Here is a 14779-nt window from a genome sequence, read left to right as displayed (position 1 = left end):
TACTGTATTATTCCTATTACTACTACATTATATTCTTCAGTGTAAAATTTGAGGGTATAATTCCCAGGTCAATAATGCATTAAGTTCACATTACAAATTCTTCTAAGTGCCCATGCTGGTCCTGGCACAACTATAGGCACTCAAGAAATGACAGTAGATGAGAAACAGTCTCTGTGTTCATGGGCCTGACACACTAGTATAAAAGTGGAACAATTTTTAAAATTGCTCCTCAATGGCTGGTTTGGATATGGACCATGTGGCTAAGGAGCAGATCTGCAGGAGGGTTTGTCTGCACCAGAACTGACTCTACAGCAGAAGCCAAGTCACCTTTATACCCATCTCCCTACTCATAAGCAAGGGTAACAACTGCTGGGCACTGCAAATATCTACTCCTTGGCATGAGCAATTTGGATTCTTCTATGTAAGAAACTGGATGGATACCAAGTACATGCCTATATAAGAATAGGAATAGCTTTTCTGCCCATGATCCTGGACTTAAGACTAGCCACATTAGAAGCTATAAAAAATGTATGTAAGAAGAAAGGGGCCTAAAAACAAGTGATCCAGGTCACGAGATCACAGGGTAACAACCCCTTGTCAGGACTTTAAGACTCTATTTGGCTCTAATGCACTGGCTACTTTACCTAGTAAACAACAGTCATACAGTCTAGCTACTCATGGAGAATGCTAGCAACTATACATGGCTACTTCAACGAATAATCACTTTGTTTGAAATTATGTTTGGATCCCAGGTGACCTGTGGTGGTTTCTGTCACCTGTTTGGGCTATACTGAGACCATGTAAAACACAGCCAAAGTGTCAGTGGCCTATCCACCATCAACAACCCCACAGATTTATCACTGCGTGCCCAGGGAAAAAACAAAAAACTAAGGGAATTCCTTGTGCAATTATTTTTTTTAAACATTTGTATAAATTAGGACTGGATTTATATTTTACCTCCTCTTCTTGAGATCTTTTCTTATGAGCCATCTTATATAACTTATGTAGTTTTCGTGCATCAAATTCTGTAAACTTGGAAACAAAAATCCATAGGTTCCTAAAAGAAAAATTGTACTAGTAAATTACACAATTTAAAAAGTGATTTTGTTGTTTTGTTAAGACAGGGTTTCTCTGTTTAGCTCTGACTGTTCTGGAACTCACTCTGTAGACGAGGCTGGTCTTCCTCTGTCTCCTGAGTGCTGGGATTAAAGGCGTGTACCACTGTCCCAGCTAAAAAGTGATTTTATTTTATGGATGGCAAGCTACTGAATTTTATTGTGAAATGTTCTTCAGATCCTTGCACTAAGCCAGGTGTAGAAGTTCATGCTGTAATCCCAGCACATGGGAGGGTTTCAGGTCATCCTCAGACTGGCAGCTATACAGTGAGTTAGTCTTTGCATCAGTAATATATCATTATGTGCTTCTGTCAAGAGCCCGACAGTGAGTCTTAAGGTGGATTGTCAACAGTTTTAGGAACCCGTAACTTCTACAGTGGCATCTACATCTCTACTTCCACAAGCTTTCCTTTACCTTCCCCACACTCAGGACTCCACCAAACACTGGGACCAACAGTCACCTGGTAACCTGTGTCACTGCCAAGCTTTCTTCCCAGTTGTCACCACTAAGGCCTGTCATTTCTTCCTTCAAACTCTCAGTAACTCCTTGTCCTAGCATGGCATTGCTGTATAGCATAGGAATGGCACACAGATGGGTATTTATACAGAGAGACCCTGGAAGTAGCAGTGAATCAGAAAAAAGTCTGTTCTCGTCCAAGCTTTCCAGCAAGCACTTTCACTGTGGCTATGCTGTGCTAGGCCGCTGACTAGTTAAACATAGTGTCAGGTAGAGAGCCATTAGCTTACTACGGCCTCTTACAGAGAACAACAGTCTTCTGAGCACCTTGCAACTGAGCCCTAAACATACCTAGTGCCCTAGCTATCCACTTTCAAGCCTCTGCTGAAGCCTTGACCATGCTCATTTAGCATTTCTGCTTAGCTTGTCACAGTTCAAGGTAGTCAGCTTCCCTGGCCTCCCTTCTGCAGGCATGTGCTTTTCTGTTTTTTAATTTCCATTTATTATTTTATGTTTATGGGTGTTTGGTCTGAGTGTATCTCTGTGTACTATGTGCATGTCTCGTGTCTGTGGAGGCTAGAAGAGGGTCTGGAGTTCTTGATGGCTGTAAGCCACTATATGGGTTCAGGAATTGAACTTGGGTCCTCTTGAAGAAGAGCAGGTACTCTTACTGATGAGCCATCTCTCCAGTCCTGTAAGGGCCACTTTCTTTACACAACTTCTAAAACTGCTTCCATGTCTTTTAAATAGTTTCTATGGAATTCATAACTTGTACTATTTTTGAACTTTTGAAAACAAAGGACTTTTTAATGAACTGCTGGTGATGGGATATTTAAACACCAACAGATCCAAGTACATAATAGGAAGTCTAAGATGACCTACTGTTACCCTCCCATCTGGAAAAAGAAACGTAGATGCAAACAGTGTTAAGAGGACATAAGTGACCATGTCTTGTACTCAGAGATGTGGGCACGCTATCATTAGCATCATGACTGAGGTTTCTGAAAACCTACTTTTCATTCAAGATCAATCTACTAAAATAGACTACAAAGATGCATTAACCATGAAGTACATGGACTCAGAGTAAATATAGTTTATAGAAATAAACTTAGCATAAGCTTTTCAAAATCCCTTCTAGTACTGTGAACTTAAGCCAGGGCTTTGTACATGCTAGGTAGGCACATATCCACAACAAAGCTACATCACCAGCCACCCCCGCCCCTTTTATTTATTTTTCGAGACAGGGTTTCTCTGTATAACAGTCCTGGCTGACCTGGAACTTACTTTGTAAACCAGGCTAGACTCAAACTCACAGAAATCCACCTGCTTCTGCTTCCTGAGTACTGGGATTAAAGGTATGTGCCACCACTCCCCGGATTCATTTTTCCTTTATTTTAAGACTGAGTCTCACAGGGTTGGCCAGTCTGACCCTGATCTCGAGCTATATAGGCCATGAAGGTCTTAATCTTTGATGCTCCTGCCTCAACACCCTGAGCAGCTCAATTAGAAAACTGTGCCACCATCTTGACTATCATTACAGTTGCTTTAGAAAGTTATCATTTCTTCAAAATATCTAAAGGGAATACAGGTTGAGGGTCCCTATTTGGAAATCCCAAGACCATTGAATCAAGAGGTAACTTACAGTCTTACCCTCATATGATGGGTCACAGTCAAAATGCAGATACATTGTACAAATAAATAAATAGATAGATACATTGTACAGGAATACATTAAGTATATATGAATTAAAAGTGAATTTTGTATAAGATTTGATTCCCCCTCCCAAGACTTATGTTTATGAGTATTTCAAAATCTAAAATATTTCTGATTCTAAGCATCTCTGTCAAGGCATACTTAACCTGTTTATAAATTAATACATACATATATAAGCCATATAGTCTAAATTGCTACTAGGGCTTTTTAACTAAAGGAGATGGAAATGGAGGGCCCCCGTTCATGTGCTTCGATCTCTGTTTCACTTGGGAAAAGAGAACAGCAATTGAGAAGAAGTCCTCACCAGTCTGGCCTGTGGGAAAGCCTGTCATACATTTTAAAAAATCATTTATTTGTGTATTTTTACTTTATGTGCATTGGTGCTTTGCCTGCATGTATTTCTGTGTGACAGTGTTGGGGTCCCTGGAACTGGAGTTATAGACAGTTGTGAACTACCATGTGGGTGCTGGGAATTGAACCTGGGTCCTGTGGAAGAGTAGTCAGTGCTCTTTGTTGTTTGTTTTTCCAGAAAGGATTTCTCCAGTATTGTTTTGGAGGCTGTCCTGAAACTCACTCTGTAGACCAGGCTGGCCTCGAACTCACAGATCCGCCTGCCTCTGCCTCCCGAGTGCTGGGATTAAAGGTGTGCACCGTCAACGCCGGCTTGCGCCACCAATGCCCGGCTGAGCAGTCAGGGCTCTTAACTGCTGAGCCATCTCTCCAGTCCCCGTACATTTTCTTGATAGATGACTGACATGTGAGAAGACCCAGCCCACTGCAGGAAGTGCCACTCCTGGGCCAGTGGTCCTGGGCTCTACAAGAAAGCGAGCTGAGCAAGCCATGAGGAGCAAGCCAGCTCAGGTCTCCAGGTTCCTGCTCTGCTTTACTGCTTGCCTTGACTTCCCTCAGCAATGAAGTATGACCTGAGAGTCATAAGCTGAAATACACTCCTCCTCAAGTTGCTTGTGGTCATAGTGTTGTATCACAGTAATAGAAACAGTAACTACATATAGAACCAACCAATTTCTTATAGAAGATATAATAATACATAAATACGAGATGAGTAAAGTATTACTTTAGTTTCTATGTCTTATGGGTTTAAAGCAGATATTCTGAGAATAAGCCAGAAAGTCGATTACTATTATTATCTCCCTCTTACAAATTACATTAATAGCAGAATCTTGCCACATCAGAAGCTGGTCTTAACAAAAAGGCTTATTTCATGAAAAAAAGTTGAGGCCTACAGATATGTTGTCAACAGATAAATTCTGTTGGCAAAAGATTTATAGGTGACTATGCTATCTATTTAAAAAACAGAGCACGGCCGCACACTGTCAAATGAAACTAGGGAGATTCAGGCCAGAGTGGATTACCTCCTCCACAATTTGATGTGCTCCTGGTCTGAATAAGCTTTAAGGCACTCGGCTATGCGGTCTCCGATTTTAAGCAGGCAGTTCCTGGTATGTTCCAGCTGTTCTTGCACACTGAGTCCCTTGTCAGGTTTGTCCAACTGTTTCAGTGCCTTTTTCACAGGCCTCATCCTCTCTTTGCACTGGAACAGACCAACAGAGGCAATGAGCCATTGCAGGGGAAAGAGTTCAGTTATCATGTCCACACTCAAGACTCAAGAAAACACACCCCACCCTCATGCTGCTCATCACTACAGGAGTGGGTGACACCAGTGGGATGGGACAAGTGCAGATACATAGAAACTCTGAGGGACAAGTGCCGTCACCATATTTGGGGTTATGTGAGGGCCTCTGATACCTGACTTAGCCTCTCTGAATGCTCTGTTTCCTCATCTGCAAGAGGGTTGTAGCCACTAAGAAGACCAAATGTAAGACAGTATTATAGGCTTAACCTGAAAACCATGATCATCAAGTTTCTTAATAATGAAAAAACAAAAACACTGCACTATGTGGTAATTTCCTCAGCTAGAAACTCAGGAGCATTTTTCAGTAATTAACTTCAACTTTTAAAATGGAATAAAAAAGACACTACAAATTGGAAAACAAAAACGACTGTGAAAATTTTAAAAAATGCATAAATGATTTTTAAAGAAGAGAAATTACCATGTAGCTCCAGCTAGTCTGGAACTTGCTATGGAGCCCAAATTGGCCTTGAGTTTGTAATCTTTGTGCATCCATCTCCACAGCAGGGGTTACAAACATGGGCCACCACACTTAGCCACATATGTACCTAATATGAGCAAGACCCTTGATTCAAAACCCAGTAACACAGGGGCTGAGAGAAGGCTCAACGGTTAAGAGCACTGGCTGTTCTTCCAGAGGACCCAGGTTCAATTTTCAACACCCACATGTCAGGTCACAACTATCTATAATTCCAGTACCCTGGGATCTGATACCATCACATAAAATAAAGTTAAAATAAATTATTAAAAAACAACACAAAACCCAATAACCCAAAAAAGGAAAGCAGTACCACAGAACCAGCAAATATTACTTTGTTCATAAGCAATAGATTAAGGAAGAATAGGGAAATGATGAATTTATCATTGATTATTAATCAATTCAGTCACTTATCGATACTTTTCTAGTACCTACATGAACTTCATACAAAACACAATGCTCACGTAAAATAAAAGAAATTAAGAAAACTGACTTAACTACAAAGAAAACAAAAAACACATGCAAATATGTTTTAGATTATACAGAGAAAGGTCAAAAGACCTCACAGAACTGGTTCAATCTTCTCTCCTTTGTCAGTCCAGATCAAGATTATTTTCATATTTCAAAGAAGCCAGCTTTTTCTTTAGCCTGAAAGAGTTGTTGAAGTGAGCCCTGACTTGCGGACGTTTGGAAAGAGAACAGAGAGCTGTGGAACACATAAAGGACAGTAGCATATTCCCATCCTTCCACGGGGAAACAACTGTACTTCCTGGCCCAGCTCTTAGCTCCACAGTATGGAAGCAGCTGGTCTGTCTCGATCCACCACTCTAGCCACAGAAGCCACCATCGGGTCCTCAAATGCAGCGCACATGCTCCTGCCACCCTGGCATATCCATCTGGCTCTTCCCCTACTGTCTTTTACTCTTCCTTCGGAACCCAATCCAGACATCACTCCTCTGGCCTTCCAGACTGGATCAGATCCCTTCTTACTAGATCTCCACAGAATCCACTGTTTCTCCTACATACCCTATCCTAAGAGTTCCAACATGATTCAGGGAGTTATCTATCTGCCTATTATTATTCAGCTTAGTCACTGATACTATTTTCCCCATAAACAATAAGAATAGGAAAATTCTTCTTAGAGGTGGGTTCTCAAAATGTTCTGTTTTTCCATCCAGCACATTTCGATTTCTCAAATGCTTCTGAGAACCCTCTAAACCCTGCAGGTTCCTGGTCAGGTGTGGTACATACATACTCATAAAAACAGGTATACAAGACATCCTACCAGTCTGGTCCAAAATACAGTATGCAAACATAATAAATAAGCAATATACTTCCAAAACAACACACCAATTAATGTTTACACCCACCGAAGCTCTGTGGATGTGCCTGTGAAGGGCAGAGCACAACACTGTGCCCAGCATCAGCATCCTCTATTTCAAGACTTACAATGCTGAAGGTTTCCTGGTCCAGATCATCATCTTCATCCTCCCCAATGGGAACAGGCTCACTTCCTGCTGTAATGTGGACGGGACCCTGAGATCGCTTTGATTTACTTGAAGACTTGGCATCACCACCTTTAACCTTTCAAAAGAGTTACAAACAGTCCTTGTCATTTATAAACGCTTGAAATCTACATAGACTTCTTTTTGTTTTGCTTTATTTTATTTGTTGGTGATGGTAGTTGTGTTCCTATGAGAATATGTGTGGGCATGAAAGAGTTTTTAAATGTACCACACCTGTGCATGAATCTGCAGAGGCCATAAAAGGGTACCAGAACCCCAGAAACTGGAGTTACAGGACATTGGAACCCACTGTGTGGGTGCTGAGAACTGAACCTGGGTCATCTGCAGGAGCAGCAAGCTCTTAACCACTAAGGATCTCTCCAGTCCTACAATCCAAGACTTCTTACTTGTGGGGTATTGCTAGAGCAAGTAAATATGATGACCTCAATTTACACAAACCTACAAGATTAATAGCTGACTTATAACTCTTCCTATTTCTGGCTCTAAAGGTACTAAACTACAGCTTCAAGTTTACCAATATAATTTGTAGAAATATCATGAAGGGATAAAGAATCCATACAGAACTCCCCAGAATATCATGCAGCAGCCTTTTCTAACAGCTATTTTTGATCTGGGAATCTGTATTAACTGCATTACTGTAAAGGCTGTAAGTCAAGAGGAATATGCATAGAGACCAAAATTAGGAAATGTTTAGAAACATAAATGGGGTCCCTGGAGAAATGGCTCAACAGTTAGAAAGTTTGCTCTTACAAAGGATCCTGGTTTGGTCCCCAGCACTTACATGGAGGCTTACAAGTGTCTCTATCTCCAGTCCCAGGGATCTGACACCTCTGTGGACTCTTGCCTGCTTCCCGTCCTCATACATACACTCAGGCACACACACATAAACATAAAATGAAAATAAATACTGCGTTCAAGGCCAACCTGGTCTACACAGTGAGTTCCAGGACAACCAAGGCTACACAGAGGAACCCTGTCTTGAAAATCTAACTAAATAAATAAATATAATAAAAATTTTAAAGCACAGGTAACATTATGCCACATCAACTTTATAGTAATAATTATGAGGAAATGGGGAAGAGTGATCTGATCAGAAAGGTATCTGGATATTCACAATATATTCATGAGATACAAAATGCATTAAGCTAGAGGGGAAAGCCACTTAAACTAAACATGAAACAATGAAAATATGCAAAGTGGTGGCATATGCCTTTAATCTCAACACAGAGAAATCAGAGGCAGGAGGATCTCTAATTTCTAGGCCAGCCAGGGTTATGTAGCAAAAATCTTCCTCAAAAAGAAAAAAAAAAAAAACAAACAACAAAGCCAAAAAACCATAATGAAACATTATTCTGATACAGTTGCAAAAGAATTTATCATAATATAGTTTCTTTTTTATTCCAAGACTTACTATTTTTATTTATGTGGATGTGCCTTCCTGACTTCATATGTAGCACATGTGTGCAATATCCACAGAGGCCAAAAGAGGACCAAAAATCCCGAGAACTGGAGTTACAGATGGTTGTGAGAGCTGGTACCTGAACCCAGTTCTTAACCAGTGAGCCATCACCAGCACCTATAATATAGTTTCTAGCATTAAAAACTGGAAAGTAATTTTAGTATGAAACTTAAATGGATTCCACTACACACGGCCAAACAGAATCTGCCATGTCTGTTACGAATGACGTTACCATCTGTTTTTCAGTGGTAAGGTGGTTTGCAATATACTTCTGTGTGGAGAAAAGAGGATACCCAATGGTCTGAGCTGACCATTATTGTATATGTGTATTTTGTTGTTGTTGTTGTTGGTTTGTTTGTCTTTTTGAGACAGGGTTTCTCTGTATAGCCCTGGTTGTCCTGGAACTAAATTTGTAGACCAGGCTCAAACTCAGAGATCTGCCTACCTCTGTCTCCCAAGCTCTGAGATTAAAGAGGTGGGCCACCCCTGCCCAGCCATATTCTGAGGGGAAATTTACAAAAGTCCCAAGAAGTTAAGATGTGAAGGGCCGGAGAGGTGACCCACAGGTTATGAACACTGGCTGTTCCTCTTAGAGACCTGAGTTCCAGTCCCAGGACCCTCATGGGAGCTCACAACAACCTGTAACTCCAGTTCCAGGGGATCCAGTGCCCTCTTTTGGCTTCTTCAGGCACGCATGTGGCACACAGATATACATGCAAGCAAAACATCCACACACATAAAATTTAAAAATGTAAATTAAAAAAGTCAAGGTGCCAATAAATGACAGAATTACAGCTGTGACTTGCTTGGAGCAATGGTTAAGGATAGATTACAAACATTTCTCTTCACATTTCACCAAGCATGTAACTGAACTGTATCAATTCTTTTATTGGTGTTGTTTTTGGTTTTTTTTTTTGAGACAGGGTTTCTCTGTTTTGGAGGCTGTCCTGGAGCTCACTCTGTAGACCAGGCTGGCCTCAAACTCACAGAGATCTACCTGCCTCTGCCTCCTGAGTGTGTTGGGATTAAAGGCGTGCACCACCAATGCTCGGCGAACTGTATCAATTCTGTTTTATAATGAACTTCACAAAACTCCAACAGGAAGGCTTTTTGGCCAACTATCCCAGTGGCTGTTGATGACATGTGGTATTTGGCTTGAATCCTAAACTCTTCAAATAACCATGATTGTGTGTAGATTGTATCCTTCTGACATTATAATCTAAAACCTATACTTCATATTCTCTCACTTGTCCTGTCTCATTCCAAATACCCCTCCCCAATATGCAATGGCAGATAAACAAAGGCCTTCTACAATAGGGAAGCCGGGCAGCTTTTCTGTATGGAGGGTGCAAGGATTCTTTACACATCCAGATACCTTCCTTCCTGGATATACTCAAGGACAGTTTGCTCCTATGCTCTTTAAAATCCAAACAGAACTCCCGAGACCAGTATGTCGGATACCTTCTCTTTCTTGTCCTTGGACTTCTTCCTGTCTTTGTCTCCTTCCCTGTCCTTCCGAGAACTCACGGGTTTCTCTTTGTTCTCTTTGTTCTCTTTCTTCTTCTGCTTTTTTTTCGTTGGACTTTTTTCTAAGCCATCATCCTAGGAAACAGAAAGCCATGAACTTTTTCAGTCTTCTGTTCTTAGTTTGTTTCTAAAGGAAGCTCATCACTGAACAGAAACTTACATCACTTTCAGTCAGACCCTACCAGGACTCACTTGCATTATTCTGAATCCATTAGACTTGCTCAAGCAGACACCATTCCATCCTCTAATCTAACTCAAAGCTACTCTTTAAGGCACTGACTGAATGGAGTTTAGCCAGGTGTGCATGAGGCTCTGACTTAGATCCTCAGAATCACCCCTCCCCTAAAACAATAGCATTATTGTCCCCATTTTACAAACAGAAAAAATTGAGGACCAAAGAAATACTACACATGTCCAGGGTCAGCTAGTAACTGACAAGGCTGCTAGTACCTGCATTTGAGAACATGCATCTGAAAATATGTTAGTCCTATACCCCCTGGGGCCCTCCTGAAAGAATTACATTCACAACAATAAAATAAAATCTTACAGAGTTATCACTCACTGAAAAAATATTGTACTTCTACTTTCTTCAGACTAGATTACAAATTGGCAAGCTAATGAAAAAGTCCAACCTCGAGGGAACCTTCAATTAATTGAACTACATTATGTAAGTCTTAAGTCCCCTGGTTAACCAGTCTCTACCAATCTCCATCCTCTAAAATGGAAGTAATTACTAACTGCCATTTATCATGGTTTGTATCATTTACTTCAGTTGTGTAAGAGTTTACAGTTGCTTACTTAAGATGAGCCATTATGTGGTGGTTTGAGTAAGAATGGCCCACATTTGGATGTTTAGCCACCAGGAGTGGAACCTCTGATAGGAATAGAAGGATTAGGAGATCTGGCCTCGTTGGAGAAAGTGTGCCACTGAGGGTGGCTTTGAAGTTTCAAAAGCACATACAAGCAGCGCCCCTCCCACTGTGTGCGCACGCGCCTGCACGTGCATGCGTGCAGTGGATCAGGATGTAGCTCACAGTCACTTCTCCAGCACCATGCCATGATGATAATGAGACTAAGGAAACCCCAAATTAAATGCTTTCTTTTATAAGAGTTGCCTTAGCCATAGTACAGTGACTAAGGCACAACTATCTTCCTTGACAGATCAGGTGAGATAAACATATTCTATGTGTTCTGTATGGAAACAAATACATCCCATGACTTCCCGCAGTCCCATACCTTCACTTCTCCCTCTTCAGACGGGTTGTCTGACTGTCTTGGAGACGACAGCTCAAGCCCGTGCTCATCCTTCGGCCTGGGAGCTTTGTTTTCCTTCTTTACTCGAGGCTTCCGCTTTTTTAGTTTGGTCTAGGAAATAAAAATACCAGAAAATACAAATCACCCCCAACCCAATAGCATGACCAAGAAATATTCTGGCCAGCTGATGCAGTAACAGCCACATAATCTAAACAAGATACTTTAGGAACACAAGGGTACAAGCCATTCTACCTGAAAGAAAATAAAACTGAACAAAATCACCTACTAGCCTCTCCCTAGCCTATACTATGTTAAATGTCTGTATTCCTTAAAAATATTGATTTCATTTTTGGAATTCACCCTAAAGGTAAAACTCCCAGAAAACGTTAAGACATTTTATGTATAAAAATATAATTAACATTGAAGGTGACAGTATTAACTCTTGAAAATTAAGTATCTAAAACTAAGAAAAAGGTTAAAATATTGTTTATCTAGTCAATCAAATAAGCAGTATAAGCATGATCTAACTTACCTCTATAGAACTTAATATATCAGAATTATATTCTCACTATACTATCTATAGAATAGTACTGTGTACTTAAAATACCACTGTGTAGAACAAATGGAAGTTCTATTTACTGTATACATACATGTATACATGACACAGCTAGGGAGCACATAAGCAACATGCCCACACAAAGTACAAACAGACTTAGATTCTGTCTTCTATGACTCTCTATTGTGGGGAAATAAAGATGGGAACTTTCCAATGAATTCATTAGCAACTTGGTATTTTTCAGTGAGCCAAGCATAATCAAAACTGAAGTCCAATTTCTGAAATTAAGTGTGGAATTCAACTGTCTATTCCTGGAATCCATTATCACAGCAGCCCAGGCAGATATCAAAATATGTCCCCAACTGAGGACACAGAATAGGAAAGAATACGGGCGGTCCAAAGAGGTGTATAATACTCTGCTGCAGTACTTAAGTGGAACTGTAAGAAAGGTGCCAAGATACTGAGTTCAATTATCAACAGAGCATTTTGTTCTTGGCAACCTCAAAAGCCACCTCTGACCACGAGAGCACTGTCAGGATCTGTGCAGTACCTGGAAAGGTCATCTCTTGGACAACTTAGCTCTGCAGAGTCACAGGCTCCCCTGGGGAAAGCCAGCTGGCAGCGCCCTCCCTCCCTCCCTCCCTCCCTCCTTCTCTCCCTCCCTCACTCACTCACCTCCTCCCCACTGGTCACAGTGCCCTTCTTCTCCAGACCCTTCCTGAGCAGCTTCAGCAAGTAGTCCACTCTGGTCTGCAGCTGCTTCCCTTGAGGCTTTTTATCTGTCTCCACTGGCAGAATCTTCAACAGCAAAGGAAGAGAAGCACCCGCCACCACCCACGGCCTGGTTAGTGAATCCGGATAAACAGACAACAAAGAACTTAGCACAGTCCTTTCCCTCCCAACCACCCGAAACACAGATTAAAGCCTCAGATCCTATTCTCATGTCCATGGCTCCCAGTCACTGAAAATCCCTCATGAGCCATTCTCGTTTTACAAAATGGGATGGAGAAATCCAGCTCTCCCACTGGCTCCTACCTGTGCTGTTAACAGGGTAGAACAACTCAGGTAGGAGGGGCTTGTGGCTTCATCTGCTAGAGCATCCCAGCCGTCGTGGATTTCCTCCTTCCAGGAGCAGGGAATCCCTGGAGCTAGGTTAAAGCTTCGTTTTAGATTGAAAATGCTTCTTAGAGCATTGCCGGAGAGCACTGAGCTATGCCAGGACATGGTCTGTTCGTCTACCACAGCTGGACCACTCTGGCCAGACTGGATTTGGTCTCAGTGCTTCTTAGCAGGGTGCTGTCACCCTGCTAACCCCAGGTGGGATGAGCAGTGTTTAACGTGCCAGGACAAAGCCCTGAGAGGACCACAACATGGAGTGGATCTGGTCAGCTGCCCTTGCCTACAGCTCTAAGCATACCTTGCTACTTGAAAGAGATGAGTGGGAGGCTCAATTTTGTGGGAGAAGTACAATCAAAGTTCAATTTCATTACAAAAAATACCAAGGTGACACTCACTCATGCTCTGTGTACAGAGATGAAAAGATGTTAAACAATGGGCTGATAAGGAAGGCCCAGAAATGCTTTCAGTCCCAGTAAACTGACCTGGTATTTGCTGTAATGAGAATTGGCCTGTAATAGATACCAGAATTTTAAGATTTCTCCTATATAATTTCCTCTGGTTGTCATCTTTCCTTTTATCATCATCTAGGAAACATGCCACAGTCCACTAAAGGTGGTAACTTCCCAAAGATAGAGAAACCCCCCCATATTGAAAACAGTTAAAGATAAGTCACCAATACAAAAATCTTACACAACAAATCTAGAAGTGTCCAGCATGGCAGTTACTTACTTTATCAGTGAGCTTTAGCTCTGGGTCTGTCTTAATTAGCTCCCAGTTTCCATAACCATGTTCATAGATCCCAAGCAACAGACGAGAATCATCCTCCACGCCCCACTCGACATCAAAATGTGCCGCTTTGACCCGGCAGGTTAAGCAGTATCTACAGGGGTTCAAAACCAAGGGCCTGAGAAAAGGGGAGCTTTCCAACATGTTGAAGAAGCATCCCAACCGCACACAGCTCTAACCTCATTCTATGTCCAGCCAGCCATGCGGTTGGTTACATGGTAAAGACACTCACTTTTTTTTTTCCTCAGGGTCCACAGGGATAGATTTATGCAGCATCTCAAACTCTTCTTCGTGTTGGATAATGGACTTCACATTAACCTGAACCCCAGAGATCTTGATTGTCGGGCCTCTTCTCTTGCCTGGTCCTTTCCCTAAAGGATATAAATTTTATATTCCTTAACTGAAAAAGATCTCTACTATCAAACTCTGACTTAGTCCCTCTCTCTATAACCTCTAGCGTATTATTAGGTCAAAGACAGAACTTATAAGAGAAATTTGTTTTCAAATAATGTTTATAAATTTTAAGCAATATTTTAACATTTGGAGTCTTAAACTTAGTTAACAGAACACTCTAAAGACATATTAATGCTAACTTTTAGAAAAACGAAAAGTAAGTGCTTTAGATGACTCCTATTTATCTTCAGTTATTCTAGATAAGTATGAGCTCATGTTAAAGCTAACACACTGAATTAATAAAGACTGACCGTCACAGGTGGCATCTGGAAATCATAATTCATCTACAAGTAAAATAAAAACCACTCTAACCACAGCCTAAGTTGAAAGCTACAAGAAAATCAAGATGCCACTTTTTTGTAAGAACAAAGATGATTCTCAGTAGAAAAATTAGAGAAATGAGTATCGACAGTTTATGTAAAACAACACATAAACATCTATCTTAAAAGATACAGCCTCGCCGGGCGTTGGTGGCGCACGCCTTTAATCCCAGCACTCGGGAGGCAGAGGCAGGCGGATCTCTGTGAGTTCGAGACCAGCCTGGACTACCAAGCGAGTTCCAGGACAGCCTCCAAAGCCACAGAGAAACCCTGTCTCGAAAAAAAAAAAAAAAGATACAGCCTCATTCACAAAGAAAAAAAAGAAAAAGGTCCTCTTTCTCACCTATCAGGATAGCAAAAATCCC

The 14779-nt window shown here is 41.3% G+C and overlaps 1 protein-coding gene across 8 annotated transcripts in view; it reads right to left on the bottom strand.

Annotated features, from left to right (window-relative positions):
• Positions 1-14779, bottom strand: part of Chd2 (chromodomain helicase DNA binding protein 2) — a 132850-nt gene that overhangs the window by 16123 nt on the left and 101948 nt on the right. For all 8 annotated transcript variants that reach the window (XM_040730250.1, XM_040730251.1, XM_040730252.1 and 5 more), the window contains 8 exons: positions 13874-14012; positions 13585-13735; positions 12412-12534; positions 11163-11291; positions 9861-10001; positions 6864-6998; positions 4659-4837; positions 958-1057 (listed from right to left, as the gene is read on the bottom strand). In XM_040730250.1, the coding sequence (XP_040586184.1) occupies positions 958-1057; positions 4659-4837; positions 6864-6998; positions 9861-10001; positions 11163-11291; positions 12412-12534; positions 13585-13735; positions 13874-14012 (1097 nt within the window). The remainder of the gene's footprint in view (positions 1-957; positions 1058-4658; positions 4838-6863; positions 6999-9860; positions 10002-11162; positions 11292-12411; positions 12535-13584; positions 13736-13873; positions 14013-14779) is intronic.

This window comes from Mesocricetus auratus, unplaced genomic scaffold (genome assembly GCF_017639785.1).
Source record: "Mesocricetus auratus isolate SY011 unplaced genomic scaffold, BCM_Maur_2.0 Super-Scaffold_4256, whole genome shotgun sequence".
NCBI lineage: Eukaryota > Metazoa > Chordata > Mammalia > Rodentia > Cricetidae > Mesocricetus > Mesocricetus auratus.
The sequence above is the reverse complement of the archived record's forward strand: the minus strand, read 5'-3'. Positions and strand labels throughout refer to the sequence as shown.